We start from the raw sequence: 20,502 nt of genomic DNA on the forward strand, positions 1-20,502 counted from the left end.
TTGAGAAAAAACATTTATATGTTTAAGTTAAAAAATATTCTCTCACGAGACTGAAATGATATTTTACTGAGAAAATACATTTAGGATTTTTGAGTAAATAAATTGTTTAATATCAAGATTAGTTGTATATTTTCGAGATTAAAGTTGTACTCTTCCAAGGAAAAAAGTGTCCTGTTTTCAAGAAAAACACAACATTTCAGAGATATAACATGAATATTTTAAGAATAAAGAAATATATTTTCGAGATTAAAGTTGTAATATTATGAGAGTACATTTTTATATTTTTGAGATGAAAATGTAAACGGTAGAAACCATTTTTGATTACTGTATGACTATTTGTGGTGGTATTGATACTATCAATGTTACATAATTATTTGTCTTATGCAACTCATTCTTACTCATAATGTATATTGCATTTATTTCCATTTGCATTGATATATATATTGCATTTTACAAAGCTTTATTTGTCTAACCTTTGCTCCCTGACTAGCTAGTTAGGGATCATTTGGTACCAGGCCAAAAAAACAAACCAAACATACATTTCCATTTCCATTAATCTCAGAATCTTACGTTCTATCTAACCAGCTCCAATGCTCTACCAACCTCACAGAAGATTCCAGAATATCCCAAAGGGCAGTCGCAGGCAGCGGTGCTTTCACCCTTCTCCGCACACCGCCCTCCGTGCAGACAGGGGGCGCTGGCGCAAGGGCCGGGGTGGATTTGGCAGTATTTCCCAGAGAAGCCAGGTGGGCACAAACATCTGGATCCTGACATCTGGTCCTACATGGGGCAGTTTAAAGTGCTTTTAGTGTTGAGTCTATGGACATAAATTTAATTGTGCCATTTAATTGTGCCAATAAATATATGGACTCACCTCACAATGTCCACCATTGAGGCATAAGCCCTGGCAGCTGCTGTTCCCTAATATTTGAAAAAAAAAAAATCATGTTATAAATATATTTTTTTAAATGCGTGAAAGAAAAGGCAGGCGTGTCGCTGTGAAACTGATAAATGTCACACTCACTGATGTCACAATTTGGCCCTGCCCATCCAGGAAGACAGTCACACAGGTATCCACCAATCAGGTTGCGGCAAGAGCGGGCGTGCAGGCATATGTTAATTTCACACTCATCGGTGTCTAAAGGGAGAAAAGAGTAAATCAGTTATCATCATTTTTGCATGACGACACAAAACAATCCACCAATGCATGTTGTATCCTTGCATTTTTTATATAATAATATTATATAATAATAATTGTGGTCATTTCATGTGTGTGTGTGTCTGACTCTGATAATTGCGCCTCATGAATTATGCCTTGCAACAGTGCGTGACGTGACCAGGAAAAAGAATCCAAGCAACAACAACAAAACATCCATTCATCCATTTTTTTTTGTATAGCGCTTGTCGGAGTTGGAGGAGCTGGCAGCCGTACGTGTGTCTATGTCGAACAGTAACCCATCCTCCCTGCTGTCGCGGCTGCTCGAGAGCTACCGGCGGACTGCTAGGCACTTGGCTAATTGCTACACAGCAGCTACGTGCTGTGGCTGGCTAGCCTGTGCTGCTAAACACGGTCCCTCCACTCTGCGTAGCTGCTGCTCTAAATCACTAATCCTTGCCTCCATGGTGGCAAATAAGCTACACTTGACTGACAAGTATCATTATTACTAAAGGAGGACGAGGAGTAGTTAATCATGCGACACACAGAGCAAGAAGAAAGAACAGGAGAAGACGGAAAAGTCACGCAAACCGCTAAGCTAACGTGAAATTTACAGTAGTGACATAGCAGATTAATTTCTTAGGTGGTACGTTACATTTTTAACAGAAGTGGGTGGAACCACACAACAGCAGCGTATAATCAGCTATGAACAGCAAATTAGCAGGTAAATTAATAAGTGTCTACAGAGAAAATACACGGCAAGCGCGCATGTCCAAAAAAACAGGAACTGAATCGGTAGATGACCACATACATCAGCCAGGAGAAGCCAATAAGGTCTAAAGTAGTGATGTCCCGATCACATTTTTTGCATCCGAATTGAGTCAGTTGATTTTGGGAATCTGCCGATACCGAGTACGATCCGATATCTTGGCAATGCATGAGATTTTTCCTATTGTAAAATTTGTGCATTGGCACAATAAAGGCAAAACACTGCAATCGGCCACAGTGTTGCCCAACAACAAAACAATTATAATTGATTTTTAAAAAACACATCAGAAAGTAAGAGGGTACGAAACTTTCTCAGTGGTAAAAGCCTCACCAGTTTTAATCATACAAAAACGCCCCTAGTCCACCGACAGTATGAGCTCAGGTTGTTTATCACTTGTCTTTGAAAGCACTGTGTGCAGTATGTGTGTGTATTACATAGTGAGTGGGATTATCAAGTGTCAGAGTTATGTTTCACTTTAACAGAGTCGAGTAGGATGGTCCATCACATTGAAATATGGATTTTGTTTTAACATTACAATCCTCAGGCAGCGATGTGAGTGTATACAATGTGTGTGTGTGTGTGGTATGATTGGACACAGTATCCCCTCCCTGACAACAATCCAACACATGAAGCCCTGGAGGAACATGCTCGTCAGTATGAATGAATGTAATACACTGCTACAATTCAGCCCTGAAGGGTGGATGATGTTTGTGGCTTGAAAATGAACAGCTAACCTCATAGGGGAACACTTGATCATATTCCCCTCATTGAAATGCTGCTTTACTGGCTATGAGCAGTACAGGTCTAATTTAACTTGTAATTAGCAGCTATAAATGAAAAATTTTGAAAAGGATGCTCCATGTCAAAATGAATGTGAGGACGCTCTGAGGCTCATTAATGAGGGTTGTTCTCAACACAGGCACGAGTTCATCTGAAGTTTGTTAGAACTTCAATTTTAAACTCAGCAAACATACAGTAATTATGGCTATGACGTGTATATATACGTATATACACACATATATATATATATATATATATATATATATATATACGTGTATACATATATATAAATATATATATATACATGTATATATATATATATATATGTATATATATATATATATATATACACACATATATATATATATATATATATATATATACATATATACATATTTATACATATACACATATGTATATATATATATATATATATACATATATATATATATATATATATATATACATATATACATATATATATATACATATATATACATATATATATATATATATATATATATATATATATATATATATATATATATATATACACACACACACACACACACAGTATATCTTACTGCATTGACAGGCTGAGGGTAATCACGCATCTTGACTGCCCCAGCATAAAGCATTGCAAACATGGCTTCTTGCCCACAAAGGGTTTAATGTTGACCCACTGACCCAGCTGGCAGGTTCTGCCACTCCATCCAGACGGGCAAAGGCATCGGTAACCTCCCGGAGCCTCTTGACAGGTCGCTCCTCGTCCGCAGGGGCTTCGGTCGCACTGCCTCACCACTGCGAAGAGAAGATGGACATGAACTACTGGCCTACGACATGGGAATGTGTACATCAAAGACATATTTTGTGTGCGTGTGTGTGCATGCGTTATACTGTATGTGCAATACCACCATGTGGACGCGTGATCTGAACCATGCAGTACTGGTATGCGGACGCTTCACAGGCTTTAAATATTTTCTGCTGCTGTGGTTTGTGTGCAAACAGCGATAAATGCAATCAACTGCTGCACACGCAATGCTGCCACCTCTCATCTCCCACAGTGGGAGGAGGAGCAATCGTGTTTAAGTAAAAGACGGAGATGATGGGAGATGTGACAGGGGGTAAAATGTCTTGTTTCAATCATCTCAAACATGAATCAACAAAGGAAAACATAGAAAAACTCCAATGGCCGTCTAGTTTGATTAACAATTTAAAAAAAAGACATATTGGGCAACACTCTTCCACTCCTATCCTGTAGTTGGCAGTAATGGGTATTACAACGTATCAGCCAACTTCAACACAGCAAGCTTTTTTTCTGGTGGACATGGTGGGTCACTGCCCTACTCAGCCCCGATTCAAGGAGACTATTTAACAGTTAAAAGTGTCACTAAATTGATCTGCTCCTTAATCTGGATCTGCACCAACATTTAATCATTTTAAATTGATTATGTAGTTTTTGGTTTAATTCAATTTCTACTATAGTGAACAAAAACACAACACTTCTTCTTGCTCCCATATTCATGAGCTGAACTCAAACATTTAAGACTTTTTTTTTTTTTTTTTTTTTAAACATACACAAAGGCCCATTTCTCTCAAATATTGTTGAGATAATCCATCCACCGCACATGTTCAATGGGTCACATGTCTGGCGAGTATGCTGGCCATGCAAGAAGTGGGATGTTTTCAGCTTTCCAGAAGTCTAATTTGGCAGCTTGGTGATGAAATGCTGCACCCACCAGTGAGGCAATAGAATTTCAATGTGTCTTCGCTTTAAGTGAGATAAAACGTTAGCTTCTTATGAACCGCACTTACTAGATTGCGCTGTGAAGTTGTTGACAGGGCTGGGGGTCGGGTGTTTGTGTTTGGCGATGTGTCCATGTGCCGCAAAAATGCTTTCATTTCACCGCAGCACGAGGAGGATTAAGAGGAGACAGCGAAACGCCGGCAGCAACGTGATGGAGAGATCGAACGAAAAACGGTATGAGGGCTGGCGCATTGCATGGGTCATATTCGCCACTAAAGCGCGCCAATTTCATCATGTCAAGAAATATGTTGTAAAAATGTCTATAATTCTCAACAGGGTATTTTGATTGTTTTAGTCTTAATTTACACGCTTAAAACACATCAAAATGCTTTTTCTAGCATGATTGTTTCGAGTGCTCCCCGTCCTTCTCATGCAATGGACTATTCCAACTTCTTCCTGCGCAAGTGCAGATGGTGCATGATCCAGGAAGAGACTAGCAAAACAAACTTGTTGGTGTGCTGAGAGGAAAATTAAGCGAGTTATGGACCCTTTTACTCAACTGAGTTATCACAGTACTAAATTATATAAATGTTGAATAATGTTCTTATCAATTACATCTCCTTGCTTTTCGGTATTTCTCTGCATGACGCGTACTCACAGTATAATGCATCATTTATCATATAACAAATCTCTGAATTCACTTCAAAATCTTTGCATGTGGACGGATGTGGAGGGACTCATGATTGGATGTGACTTGAATGACTAAACACGTCTCTGGCCAGAGCACCGAGACAAGTTCAGTGTCTCCTGGAGTCCAGAAATAGAACTTCATTTTCTCTGTAATGAAAGCATCAAAATGAATGCGTTAAAGTTCTGGTTCTCATAAATAGCTGTCTAATAAAAGCCTTCCTGTAGCCCTCATAACCTTTTTCCATTTACGTAACCCGACAACCGTTTTCTCCGGACATGAACCTGACTCCAACCACACACAATAATAAGCCAGCCACCGCTCGCGCAACTAAACAGACAATTCCAAACAAACACAAAAGACTTTCATTAATATTGTTTGTACATAGAAACCACGTCCAAGCTGTGATGCGGCCACTCAACCAACACACAAAAGCAAAACTAAACGATCTCTTTGTTCATCCGCTTGTCTCGCTCTTCTCATAATAATACAAAAAATATATATACATATTGTTGTTGTGTATACACGCCGGCAAATCCTGATGGCGAGGAACATCAGGGATGTAGAACGTTGCTTGTTTACAGTCTCAGATCTGACGTACAATAACTCGTGTGGTCCAAACTGGTCTGCAGCCACACACACACACACACACACACACACACACACACACACTTAAATGACGCATATAGACATGCGTGACAGCTCGCTTGTTACTTCATCAAAGCACAGCTGACCTTTATTCTCGCTTCACAGTGCAGACATGGAGTTCATGAGGTGTGAAGGGAACGTGCAGCAAAGAGCACCCAAACATATCTTTGTTGTAAAAATGATGTGGCTGTGTCTATTTACATTTATATGGACCTCTCATCATTTGCACTTAAAGGTAATTATGCAAATGATAACTGAAGTAGCCACAAAGTAGACAGAGCAGCACAGTAGGGCTAGTTCATTTCATCATGCCGCGAGCTCTTCCTAATGCAGTCGGCCCATGACTTACGGGTTTAATTCATTCCATGTCGAGGCTCATAAATCCATTTACTCATAGAGCAAATCCATCCATCCATTGTGCCTCACAAGGGTCGCGGGCGTGCTGGAGCTTATCCCATCTATCTTCGGGCGAGAGGCGGGGTACACCCTGAACTGGTCGCCAGCCAATCGCAGGGCAGATATAAACAGACAACCATTCGCACTCACATTCACACCTATGGGCAATTCAGAGTCTACAATCAACCTACCATGCATGTTTTTGGGATGTGGGAGGAAATTCCTCAAGAAAAAAAATGTCTTATCCATTTTGATATCATTCAAACTCTGATTGGTCTGCTAGTGATTGTGTGTGCGTGTATATATTATTGCCATTCACCGTCTGCGCAGGTCTTCCCCGTCCAGCCTTCGGCGCAGACACAGCTGAAGCCCGTGGAGTCCTCCACGCAGGTGGCGCCGTTAACGCACGGCGACAGCACACATGCGTGTTCAACTGGCGAGAGGAAGGAGGACGCAGACCAAGAATATGCCCTTTATTAGTCCCTCGGGGGGAAGTCGTATATAAACTGGCAGATTAGACCTAGCGGTTTTGTAATATACTCACAGGAAGGTTGAAGGTTTTGAGCTAACAGTGACTGCTATTTTAAATGGTTCAAATTCCTTCCACCTTGTCTAAAGGCCCCATTTCCAGCTGAATAAAACCAGCCCCGAAGCATGAATCTGCCACCACTGTGCTTGACTGTCGCTATGGTGTTTTGTTTTCTTTTTTGGTGTGTGTTGTTGTTGTTTGGTTTTGGTTTTTTCTTTTGGGTGATGAGCAGTTTTGTTTTTGCATTTATCATTATAATTATGTCCAAAAAGTTCAACCTTGGTTTCATCGGACATAACGAAATCTCTCAAACATGTAGGAAAAATAGCAACTAATGGTACAGAGGCTCCCTCTAGAAATAAGTGAAAGAATCAATGCCTGAGTAGAGTTCCGTTGTAGTGAACTTTTAAGTATGATACATTTGCATTCAATCTTTAAGAAAGATTTGTTTTTAAACCTTTATATACATACTGTACAATTTGTTTGAGTACAGTTTTTCACTTTCCTATGTTTAAGCCTGCGCTTAAAGTTGATGTTCAAACTGCATAATGTGGTTTACAATAATATTCAATAAACTTTTTGGGAAATCTTTGTCTCATTTTAACGTTAGTCATGATGATGGTGCTTAGTATGTTTTGGGTGATACTTGGTTTAAAAATTTTTGGGAGAATCACTGGTACTGGGTACTACTGTCAACTGTGTCTAATAGAAACAGCTCCTAATACAGTTCGACACCACTTCAAACCACAACCACACTAATAAACATATTGCGACATTAATACCTTGTTAAGGTTTCACTCACCAATGTCACAGTTGCGCCCCCTGAAACCTTTCTGGCACTCGCACTGGTACTCGTTGGGCTCTGTGTTGGTGCAGGTCCCACCGTTCTTACAAGGCTGGTGAGTCCCACAATAGTTCAGGTCTGAAACACACACGAAAACATAACACACAAAAAGGTGAGTTTGATTTAGTTCACAGAATGGCAAACTGTGGTCCAAACCAGCCAGTGTTTTTCTGCATGAGTGCAAGGACCTGAGGGCATGGCCATTTGGATGGATAATGGTCTAGCTTCCTGTGACATGCCTTTGAGCAAGGCAGCCCGAAATGGCCTTTTTGTCATCCAGTCATCAGAGGACAGGGCCAACATGGCACCCCGTTGCAGCAAGACTGTACTATTTTAAACAGTACTATTAAAATGTTATACTTATACTTATCATCGAGCATTAATTTGAGTCGATCACCATCTTTGTTCTTTTTTAATATGAGAACTCAAGTAGAAATGCATGGTGAGGTGAAGTGACATGAATGTCAGTGCAACGGAACAGAATATTTCTTTGAAACAACAAATAAAATACGAATAATACTTCATGTCTTGAGCATGGATAGCAAATACCAAATCAATGGTGCGTATTATACATAGTGATCGTGAGTATTATACATAGTGATCCTGATTTTGTTGGTCAATTTCGGGGTTGCGTATTATACTCGAGAGCGTATTATATACGAGAAATACTTATTCATCCAGCTCGCCATCATCTATCATCCCTCCATCTATCTAGCTGTCATCTACCTATCCATCCATCTAAGGTGTTGACTTACAGTGAGTCAACACCTAATGTAGAACATATTAATAACATTATTATTAAACTACCTAGAAACCATTTGTCACCCTTACTGTAAAGCGGTGCCTTCGATTGTTAACAGAAAGAAACAAATATTAACCATACAGTGAATAGAATTACACACACAATTTGCACAGTGTTCTCTCACTAGCATAAGGACCCCACCTACAGTTCCAGGCCCACAATGGCCGTACCCAAGGCTATCACCTTTCCTCTGCACAATGCAGCATCCCATGGGCAGAGGGGTCAGGGTCCCTGATTCCCCCTCCCACACCACATTGAGAGGAGGAGTAGGTGAAGCCTTTCTCTGCAGGGGGGTATCTCATAGACGAGATCAGCATTAAGAGACACTCCTGAGAGGGTGTGACAAGAACCACACCTACACAAAACACATCATTGTTCATCAGATTGCAGAGGTAGGTAGTAATGCGCTACATTTACTCCATTACATTTACTCAAGTAACATTTTTGATAAACTGTACTTGTCAGAGTACTTTAAATGCACTGTACTTTTTACTTTTACTTGAGTATTTATGTGAAGAACGATCGATACTTTTACTCCGTTACAATGATCGACATGCCGTTCGCTACTTTTATTTATTCATTCTTGCGTGTGTGCCAGTCGTCCACCGTGCCGCCAGGATTAAATTAACTGCAGGAAATAAAATGAGATGAAAACTGAAGATTAATTTGTAAAAATTTAAATTCAACTAATGAATACAGTATATCAAACAAAGTAGAATAATAAAAGTGTAGAAATGCAAAATATATAAGTACTACTACTACTATTACTAAAACTAGTACCACTACTACTACTAATAATAATAATAATAATAATAATGATAATAATAATAATATTATTAAAATTAAACCTGAAGATAATTATAAAATAATATATACAAAATGAATTTTTTTTATTGTGACTAAACAATTTGTTATTATTTTAATAAATTACAACACCGCGATCCAATTATAATCTGTGTTCTTATTTGACTTAAATTAAATAAACGTAAAATAAACTAATACATTTAAAATGAATTGATGATCTACAGTACACGAAATAAAATAAGAAACAACTTGAAGACTAATTTGTAAAAAATTTTAAAAAAAAAGTAAAACTGCAGTGAAACTAAATAAAAGCTCAATAAATATCGAAAGAAATACTACCATTATTGTATTTTGACCTTAAAACTATTGTTATCCAATCGTAATCCATGTTCTGGTTTGAAGTTCCACTTAAAATATATACAAATAAAAATATAACTACAGGTATAATATTATAACTATTGTTTTAATATATTTGTAATACAGTCATAAGGTTTATATTTAAAAGAAAAATGAAATCAAACCAAAAGGATAATCCCCCCCCAAAATCCCTTTATCTATCTCGGTACTGGATGTCTTGTATGTGTATACCTTTGTCACACAGCAGACCTCCCCAGTTGACATCGCACACACACTGCCAGGGTTCAGTGCAGCTCCCGTACACACAACCGGGGAACGTCACACACTGGTCGCACAGAGGCCCCGTCCAGCCATAGTGACACCTGAGGAGAAGATCGGTGAATTGGACCACTTTTACATTCTCTTGATACAATCTGCATAGCGACGCGCTTCTCGGCCAAAGTGCAACATCCTTGACTGACGAGGAGCTCATTCTCCTATAACTAAGGCCAATACCCAGTGCATGATAGCATCACAAAAACAAATTGAAGACAAGGTTTATTTCTGCAATCACTGGCCACAAAATTAGGTACACCCGCACAATCTAATTGGATTAAAAAATGTGGATTCAGCTCACGTATTGGAGCTCAGGTTGTCGGTGAGTAGAATATTACACAGAGTGCAGGTCACTCACGTGCATTCCCCAGGTACGGTGCAAGAGCCGTGGGCCTGGTGACATCCTTGCCTGCACACCGCTGCAAAAACATACACACGCACATTAGAAACTAGAAAACTAGTACAGTGGTGTCATGAGATTCAAGTTTAATTCCATCCGTGATCACACTCGTCGCTCATAAGACTTGTATCTCAACTCATCTTTTCTCACTGATGAAATGAATAGAACGATATTAATCCGTGCCAGCCTCCCCAAAAAAAACCTGCAAATTTTTTTTGCTGTTTTTAACCCTTTATCGGGCAATTAAATTGTTGTGGCTCTATAACATTGCACTTTACAAAAGCATACAGTAAAGACATATCTAAATAAAATGAAAGAATGAAACAGTTTTTGCCACATTTTTTTTTTTTTTTTTTTTTAACTCAATGGATATTGTGCTGCTCCTTCTGTTGTGCACGCATTGCCGATTTGGGGGCAGAATAATACAGATTTACAGATATACACGGGGACATACGGTCACTCCTCAGTAAGCCACAGTAATATTAGTCATTCTTAGCTGAGGATAAAGTATTTATGCCTTGGTTATCATCATATTATCTGTCTACAAGTGTTGCATCACTCTTTTCTTATTATGGTTATTACACCACAACATCGATGCTATTCATTAGCCTCTATATGGCATTTTGCATTGTTTGTGAGCATTAAGCGAAACAGACTAGCAAAGCTATGTTGTGATTTTAAAAACGTAACGTTATTTATTCTCTTATAATAATTGTAAATTCGCACTTGCCTGTATTTTGGAAAATCCCATTAAAAAAACTGTTGCACCAAGTCCCAAAACCCCTTCCCATTCATCACAATGATGCGTTAAAGGGGGTGACACCCGGGCTAATTTTTCCAGACTTCCTGCACGTCCGTGGTCCAATCAGCAACCTGCTGAGGAGGAAGGTTGATGAGGCGAGGCAAGGGCGGCGCGCTAATGGCTGCAGGATGTCCTAAAACTATCTGCATTTTTTTCCACGGCTTCCACTTTGGTTTCCTTCGTTCCATTTGAGCCATTGCGACACAGAGGCAAGGGCTTGGTGGTCATAGAGTTCATATCCAGCAGATGAGTCACACACACACACAGGTGAAGAATGAGCTATTCAAATGCAAATGTGTTATTTCCAGTTATGGTGTTTTGGGGTTTTTTTATAGGCAAAATGGCGACTCATTTATTCAAGTAGGCGACATACCAGAAAAACTACACTTACTGTCTGATGTACAGTGATGCACAGTGCTTAATAATAATATTAACATTATTATTAGATCCCCTGTCATAGAAGCAAAAAGAGACACTCGGCATCATGGAAGTGCTTTAATGGGTAAAGTTTAAATTTCGGTAAGCTCTGGAAATTTTAAAATTTTGAACAATAATAAGAACTTTAAAACTGAATTCACCTTTTCATACCAGAAATCTAAAAGCTTCTCTGAGAAGTCAAAAATGAATCAAGTACAGTCACACATCAAAACTCTTTTTTTTCTGTTCAGGAATTTGAAAATTCATGGATAACATTTTAGCACTAAAAATATCATTTTGGTGAAAGAGTGGTTTATTGCGGGTGGGTGGCTGCGGCATAAACCTTACTTTGGATGGTGGTCAGATACATTTGTACAAGTACTGTAATCTTTCATATGCTACACATCATGATTAACATTTCTATTCAAAGAAAGTTGTAGCAATCTAGCAGATGCAACAACATAGATCCACAGAAGCGCATGGTCACTTATTGCTAGGCAGGTAGGTCTCAATCATAAGTGTCCCGAGGCCGTTGGAAAAAAAAACAAAAACAGGTTTATTTGTCCATTCATCCATTTTCCGTACCGCTTATCCTCACTTGGGTCCCGGGGGGTGCTGGAGCCTATCCCACCTATCTATGGGCTAGAGGAGGGGTAGACCCTGAACTGGTCGGCAGCCAATTGCAGGCACAAAAACAACCAACCATTTGCACTCACATTCACACCACCTGGCAATTTAGACTTTAACTTTTCAATTAAAGTACCATGCATGTTTTGGGGATGTGAGAGGAAACCGGAGTACCTGGAGAAAACCCACGCAGGCACGGGGAGAGCATGCAAACGCCACACAGGCGAGGCCGGAATTGAACCCGGGTCCTCAGAACTGTGAGGTAGATGTGCTAAACAGTCGTCCAACGAAGCTATATTCAAATAAATTAATTATTAGTGGAGCAGTGTAGCAGCTAACCTTCTTTGCACTCGGGTCCCGTCCAGCCTTCTATGCAGACCTTGGAACCGGTGGGGTCGCAGTTGAAGTGCCCAAAGAAGTCGTCGCGGGCCCGGCAGAACTTGTTGCAGAAGGGCCCGAAGTAGGTGGAGTCACAGCGAAAGCGGAGGCGATACTCCAGGCTGAAGTAGCGGCCGTGGTGGCGGTACGCCTGCCACTGCTCTCCGGGATTCAACATGGATGAGAGTAGAACACGCTCTATCAGCTGATCTGAGGAAGCAGAGGGAGAAGAAAACACACCTCTTTAAACTTTGGATACATACTGTACATATTGGATATTTGGGTATATTATAATTGTGGGGTGTGGGACAGAGGCACCCTGAAACCGGGGGGTTGCCTGTTCGTATCTCTGGCCGAGCACATGTTGTCGGTGTGTCCCTGGGCAATATACTGAGCCCACATTGCCTACGAAGGAATGTGGTTGGATGCTTGTGATGGTTGGAGGGGCCGCAGGCGCAGAATGGCAGCCATGCGTCTGTCAGACTGCCCTTGAGCTGGTGTGGCAACACGAGTAGCTTACTAACACCAAGGTGTGACTAAAGAGAATAAATAATGCATGAAATTGTAAAGTGTCTTTGAGTGCCTAGACAAGCGCTATATATGTGTAATGCATGATTATTATCATTGTACGGATATACAAAAGAACCTCGATAAGATGGACTCCAATACATCGGATATCGGATAAAACGGACTGTCGCGACTGAACAATGTGTCCAAAAATAGTTTCCATTTGTCACTTAAACTGCCGTTGACAAAGTCTGTTAGTTCCAGCATAAATATTTGATAAAATGATAAATTTTGAAACTTTCAAATATTGTTTAAGCTTTTTTGTTTTTTTAATAAATTTATTGACAACAACTTTGTACTGTACCAGCCGTTTTAGGCCATGTAAAAAAAAAAAAAACCTACAAAACAATAATTTTGTACTGTACAGTAATAAGGGGGCATATGCGAGATTGTGTGTGGTCATGTGACTGTCTGGCTCCGTTTGATTGGCGAAATGGAGTTAAATGTCATTAGCGGTTACAGTATGTTGGATTCGCGCAAGAGCAATAATTGATATGCTCTAGATAAAATGTAAAGTAGTCAGCGGAATTTAGCTGATTGGAATGGAGTAAAAGTAGTGTTTCTTCTTAACAAACATATTCAAGTAAAGCTAAGAAATATTTTGAACTAATACTATTCGCTGAAGTAAAATGTATGCAAAATGTTACTTAAGTACATGTAACAGAGTAAATGGAGCACGCTATGACCCACCTCTGCAATAACGCAGTGTGGTGGGGCTTGCTCTGACATTGGTCCGCTTGCCTTTGAGCTGCTTATTAAATCACTTGTGATGAAAAGTTGAACCCAATTTAAATAGACCTTGCATAATAATACCGGCACTATCTTATTCAAAGTCATTGTGTCCTCCAAGTGCTTAATGTCTTTTCAGTATATATCGTCAAGGGCAGTTTGAGGGGTACAGCCAGTAATCTTCTTTGATTAAACGGCGGTTCTGCCTTGCTTGCGGGACGCCTCGCGTTAGGCCGGCTGCACAGCGGCAGAGAAGGGAGCTAGCTGTCAGGCCCTCAGATGGAGCTGGACGGTAATGACAAGGAGATGGGAAGAACGGCGGGGGAAAGTAAACGCGAGCCACCCCATTATTATTATCTCCGCTATCTTTTTGGGGATGAAGCCACGCGCTACATCCACCGGCACCACGAGGAGGAGGAGGCGGAGGATGGCGGGATGAAAGGGCTGCATGACAGGAACGTGGAACCCATCACTACACACTGTGTGTGTGTGTGTGTGTGTGTTGTTGGGGGATGAAATCAGGAAAAGCTACCAACAAGTCTGTTCTGTTGGCTGCAATCATGCTTTTAAAACAACATTAAGTGCAGTCCTGTCTGTTTCCCCCAAGTCCAACATCTAACCACCACTCTCTCACATTTACGTACATGCGTGCACGCACACGCACACACACACAGTTGCCTTCATGAAGCCCCACACAATTGGAAAACACAAAACTCAAACAATATGTAGGGTTGCTGCAGTCTGTCTGTCTTATCTATCAATCAGTTAAGCGTCTTGAGAATGGTGTGCTTGTTTACATGTTTAGGTACTTACTGTATTTGGCATGTCAAGTCTGCACTACGTCGCTCATTTAATGTGGCTTCAACTTCACAAATATTTCAGTTATTGGTTCATGTTGATGACATCATTCTATAACTTATGTGACGGTTTTTACCAAGTAATGGGTATGGTTAAGCTAATGTTTTGTTTTTTTTGTACTGATGATAAGTGATATTCCTGCCACTTGGCAGCTGCTGGAAGTATCTAAAAAGTTACTTGTAATCCAACTTAGTTACTTCTGAACTAGAGTAATCAGTAAAGTAACTAAGTTACATTTTCAAGGCAACTGTGGGAGCACTGGCCCCACTTTAGTTCCATCTTGGGTGCATTTCTCCGCACCGTGGCTGCCGTGGCAAATGTTTTAACAATTTGAAGATCTTGCCGGACATCCACGGCAATCACAGCCGATCACGTTTGCCCATCCCTCTGTGTTGTATCACCACCAAACACGTTTTGTCCACAGGGATCTGAAACGGGGCTGCCGTGATCGCCCAAAACATAGTGTAAATGTGGCTTTATACACTTCAATGCAGCTAAAATTATATGAAAATCAGTCTGATGTAGCTCTTAAGGGAGCTCTGGTCCCCCACAAGGAGAAATGCTTGAATAAACACAGTAAATATATGTACTGTACCTGGTTGTGATGTGCTGTTGTCATCATCCTGAGCCTCCAGCACCAAAGAGAAGGACTTCTGTAGGGTGGGAAAATACAAAAAACAACATTTGAGGTTTTCTTTTTTTCCATTTGTACTTGGTGTATTTGTTGGTTAACCCCGTATAGATTCCGATAAAGCATTCCGATGTGTAAAATGTAGAAACACATTATTATTCATAGCCTTATGCGGAGATACGCGACCCACCTTCGATAGGTGACATTGAGCTCGCAGCTATATTACACATTAAAGATAAGAGATTCACTCTTTTCTGATGAATACGTTTATGCCACACAGCCGTGCATATTGCAAACCAACATTTGTTATTATTCTGTGATTGTCGTCCCCCAAAGCGCTTCAGTATGGTCACGTTGTTATTGTGAGAGCCAGGGTGGGGAAGGAGAAGTGGAGAGAGGAAGATAGGATGGAGACGAAGGAGCACAGTGGCGTGCAGGAGGCAGATTGTGGTGTGGAAGGTGCGAAATGACGACTGGAAGGTGAAAATTGCTGTGGGAGATGCTACAGGGTTCGTACAAAAACATGTAAAAAAAAAAAAAAAAGGTCAGTTAAACACACACGTTTAGAGCTGATATTAGTTAATTTTTTATAGAAATAAACATACTCCAAAAAAACTTTTGAATTTTATGACATGCAATGGTGGTTTGAGAGAGTTTAATTTATTCGGAGACCACGCTCGTAACACAAATCACTCGCATCTCAAACCATCAAATGAATGAAAATGCCATTCATCCGTCACGCTCTAACCACCCAAAAAAACAACGAAGTGAAAAAGAGTAATTATAATAATGTACTTTATAAAAACATACAATAATGACAAAATGAAATAGAATTACAAGAGATGTTAAAAATGGTCACCCTTTCCAACAATTGAATGGCCATTGTCCTGGTGGCAATATAAGACAGACAGACAGACGGGTATACTGTACATGGACGTCTGTACAGTAGAGACATCTCAGATTCTCTTTGAGGATAAAGAATATATGACTGTAAGTACGGTTTTATTGAATGTCAAAGTCTGTTGCTGCGCCTTTTGTGTTTAAATATCAGTTGCTAAAAAGGTTTTATGTGTGTTTTCCATTAGGTGTTAGCACTAGCATTACGCTTGCTGACTAAAGGCTAAGCTATGCGTTAGTTTTAAATAGACACCATAATTCTCCTAGTTTTATGTTTAAACTTGAGTGGGAGTGGCGTTAAACAGTTTGAAGCCTCATTTTGGAAACAATTTTGACTATTTGCCAAAGTGCTGCTTATTGTGATGTGAGTTGGGTTGAGTTCACTGCCACCAGACTGCGCTCGTATCTTAAGTTTGCCCTCGACAGTCAAATAAAAAAAAAAACGGCTGAGTGACTGCTCGTACCTCGAAAAACTATTAAGTCGGATCTGTAAATATGACGAGCACTGGAAGAAAGTCTACCATATTTCCTCAAAAAGAGTAGTACGTCAATATAAAAGACACTTTGCCCCAATTAATAACTATTTGCATGACCCACTTCAAGCCTCCTATTTTCCCTTTTGCTACTTAGTCATAACATCTTCCACGGCTAAGTGCCTTCCTATCTTACTGACTTGGTTGCACCTTGTTTTCCATCCAGAGCCTTATACTTACAACATGCTGGTCTTTTGATGATTCCGAGAGCTAAAACAAACAACAACAAAAAAGTCAGAAGGTTCTACAGCTTTCTATATTTGGGCTCCAGTACTCTGGAAGGCCTTAGCCGACAAATTAGACAAAAGGCTTATTCCCACGCTTTCCCCTTGGGTTAAACCACATCGATTAGTGCTGCATGTGACAAGTCTCTCGCCCTGCCTCACTCCCTGACATCTGCATTTTGGCCTGTTTTACAGCAGTTTCCCTTCTCCTGCTTCACAAAATATGAAGACATTTAAGAAACTATTGTCATAGTAGTAAACATGTTTGAATGTATATTGGATAAAAAAAAGTCATCTCTGTGGCTCATTAAAATATTTTGAATATAAAAGCGCTCATTGAATAAGTGAGGCATGTCGCTTACATTACTTTGCTGTGTTGGGGCTCTTTCAAAGGGGACGAGAAAACAACCGTATGGGAAAAGATAAGCCGGTCAAGGGAAATACTGTGACGAGTAAGGAAAGAGATCAAGGTGAAAGGGAGGAAAACAAGAGTAGGTGAGGGGGAAAATAAAAGACAAAATCACTAGTAGGATGTTGAGATATGTGATGAATGAGGAGAACAAAGAGGTCAGAGGGAGGGGAAACAAACACGTGGAGATATAAGAGAGTGGAAAGATTAGAGGGAACGACAAAAAGGAGAAAAGACAGGCGATAAGATAAAACACACGCAAACACACACACACAGTGTTGGAAGGCTTGGTGCTAATGAGATGTGCAGGGCAGCAGTTCATTGAGGGCTACGGAGAGCAGGAAGCTCGCAGACAGACCAGCCATTAAAATTCATTATTTCCATCTTAAAACCGTGAGACAAGAGAGTCGAATACCATGAATAAATAGCCGAGGGTAAAACCAGTACAGTCCTGACAAATGATGCCATTCTAAGACATTTTGTCATGAGTCCATCACCCCTCCGTTTTCTAAAGCGCTTGTCCTCATTCGTGTCACGGGTGAGCTGGACCCCATCTAAGCCGGCATTCGGCAAGATACACCCTGGACTGGCTGCTAGCCAATCCCAGGGCATGTATAGATAAGAAAGCGTCAACATTCACACAAGGAAGCCGGCGTGAACCCAATGAAAATCCACGCAAGCATGTGTAGCTGAGATTCAAACCCAGAACCTCTGGAGTGTTAGGCAGACGTGCCAACCACTAGCACACCATGGTGCCGAGGTCCAATTAAATAAAGAAACGATATGCATATGTTTGCATTACAGTATTTTACGTAACCTCTGCTACATATGTATAGAAACACCAATAAAATGGGGAGGATAAAGATTTCTCTAGCATTACGGTGATTTAGAGATTATGTTTCATGTCGAAAGAGAGAGAAAGTGGTGCAAAGAAGGTATTGCGACGTGGTTGAGATGATGTCATCGGTCCAGGAAAGGTGCGTCCGTGAAACTTTTTTTTTTTTTTTTTTTTGCTAAATTTGGATCATCCGCAGAGGTCACACTTACTACGACTCCCGACAAGAGCCGATAAGAGAATAAAAAAGGTTAGCGAGCGCTTCCTGAGCACCTTTCCAAAACACACAAGCGGGCCACCGCTGTGTGACGTCAAGCGGGCATTAACGAAGGAGAGAAGGGAGAGGATTGGGGGGGAAAAATAAATCTTCAAAAACAGCAACGCGGATCATGAAGCGGGCAACAGAAATGAAAACAAAATCTGATGTAGTGACATTTCGCTCATTGTGTTGTCAAAGTGAGAAATTACAACGTGGGAAAATGTGTTTGTGTATTGATGTGGACCCAAGCAGACAAGGCTAAACACTGCTAATATTAGCGCAGAACTCCGCCAAGGCTTAAACGGTTGTCACGCGTAAACTCAATGAGGGAACAACTACACTCTTGGATCTCGATAGCTTCAACTGTGCATTCAAATTATTAGCAAAAACCACCATGATAGTAATTAAGCTTGTAGTGATGAATCACAACCTTAGCCGTACTGACTCAACTCATTTACTCAAGTAAAAGTTAAAAAAAAAAAAAAAAAAGTGCCTTGACCTACGAGTTGAATTCTTTCTTGTAACTCAAACCACTCATATTTGAAATCATTTTTCCAACATTGAAATGAATGGAAATGCCCCAAATGTTGTTGTGACATGTTTTTTTAAGAAGAAAAATTGCATTCTACAGTATTGTACTTCATAAAAACATACAATAATAACATAATTGAATAGAATGTGAAGAATGTGACCGTTTGGGCATCATGATTTCATGCACGTACGGTGCAGTGCCTCTGGTGTGCACACTTTGGCCACGAGCAGGCAGTGTAATACATGTATTTGGATATCCACAAAGAGGACAGCTCAGTAAGCAGCAGTAATAGGAATTTTTTGAAGATACACAGTATGCAGTTGAGTATTGTTATATTGTCAGTATGCAAATGTTGCTGCACAATTTTCAAATATCAGTTGCTGAAAGGGTTATATCACTGTGAAATTGATGCTAGTTCCATTAGCCCGTCTACGCCCTTTTACATTGTGTGTTAGCATTAAGCAAGCAAACGTTTTTCAGACAAAGTTTTGTGGTTTAGTTAAATACACATGTACAATGTATTTCTCCTAGTCTTATCATTAGTCTTTCAATAAATTTCAGCTGGGAGTGGCAATAACCATGTTTCCTATTAAAACCATCATATTTACAAAAAATGTAGTTTGGGTTTTTTGGGAGGCTGGAATGGATTAACAGGATTTCCATTCATTTCAGTGGGGAAAGATGATTTGAGTTACACGAATGGTCACAGGAAAGAAAATTCACATATACAACTCATATCTCAAGCCACCACAGTATTTTTATGCAGGAATTTTTAAACTGTTTTGATAATGGTAATCAATTTACTGTAAAAAAATAAAATAAAATAAATGGATGAATTGCCAAGAAACAAAAATAAACAATAATTTCAAAAACTACAACTAAAAAAAAAAAAAAAAAAAAAAGGACTATGATGTCCCCCAAACAATACCATATAGTAAATATAGATTCAATTACAGGAAGTTTAAAGTCATCAATGACCCTATTGTACATGTTTTTGTTCCGTGTCCGGAACCCGGTCTACACAGAAAGGTCCAGACCTGGATTTGAACCTTCTTGCCTTGTCTCCCATAAAGATCAGGGCCTGCTCTGAGACTCTAAGCCCATCAAGGCTAGACACATGAGGGATTTTCAAATCAAATAGCAGACAGTTAGAAGTGGGCCCTTCAGGCTGTGGTGAAGCCAAAGGAGAGGAGGATTACAACGGCTGGTGCAGACTTCCCTCATTGAGACGGTTGTTGACAACAGGCCAAACTCACGTTTAATGAAGATCTGAGAAGACTCCTAATAAACCTGACATCCACTGCTCTACGTACTACTATTCCCAGCATGAAGCATACCCTCTCAACCCCCCCTCCCGGCAAGCGGCTCAGACATGGGCAGGGTAGGATATCCCGACAAAGCCAGGCTGTACAAACACAGCTCTGCCACAGGAAGAACTCCCAACCCTGAGAGAGGAATTTCCCTTCACAACGCATGTCTACTACACGCAACACACATACACACACAATACAGTATTTCTCTCTATTAGAATTGAACAGAATTATTCATTTTAGAGCAACACAATCTGAC

General features: G+C 40.1%; 1 protein-coding gene across 3 annotated transcripts in view; it reads right to left on the reverse strand.

The window, feature by feature from the left end:
• The window catches only part of LOC133405427 (protein jagged-2), a 50,103-nt gene that overhangs the window by 3,902 nt on the left and 25,699 nt on the right, over window positions 1-20,502 (reverse strand). For all 3 annotated transcript variants that reach the window (XR_009768948.1, XM_061682348.1, XM_061682349.1), the window contains exons 4-13: window positions 15,209-15,266; window positions 12,421-12,669; window positions 10,194-10,254; window positions 9,752-9,882; window positions 7,516-7,635; window positions 6,504-6,617; window positions 3,393-3,506; window positions 1,025-1,138; window positions 875-921; window positions 604-780 (exon numbers count right to left, since the gene is read on the reverse strand). Coding sequence is in view for 2 of the 3 variants with exons in the window: in XM_061682348.1 (XP_061538332.1) it covers window positions 604-780; window positions 875-921; window positions 1,025-1,138; window positions 3,393-3,506; window positions 6,504-6,617; window positions 7,516-7,635; window positions 9,752-9,882; window positions 10,194-10,254; window positions 12,421-12,669; window positions 15,209-15,266 (1,185 nt within the window). In the remaining variant the exon portion in view is untranslated. The remainder of the gene's footprint in view (window positions 1-603; window positions 781-874; window positions 922-1,024; window positions 1,139-3,392; window positions 3,507-6,503; window positions 6,618-7,515; window positions 7,636-9,751; window positions 9,883-10,193; window positions 10,255-12,420; window positions 12,670-15,208; window positions 15,267-20,502) is intronic.

Source organism: Phycodurus eques, chromosome 7, assembly GCF_024500275.1.
Source record: "Phycodurus eques isolate BA_2022a chromosome 7, UOR_Pequ_1.1, whole genome shotgun sequence".
Classification (NCBI taxonomy): domain Eukaryota; kingdom Metazoa; phylum Chordata; class Actinopteri; order Syngnathiformes; family Syngnathidae; genus Phycodurus; species Phycodurus eques.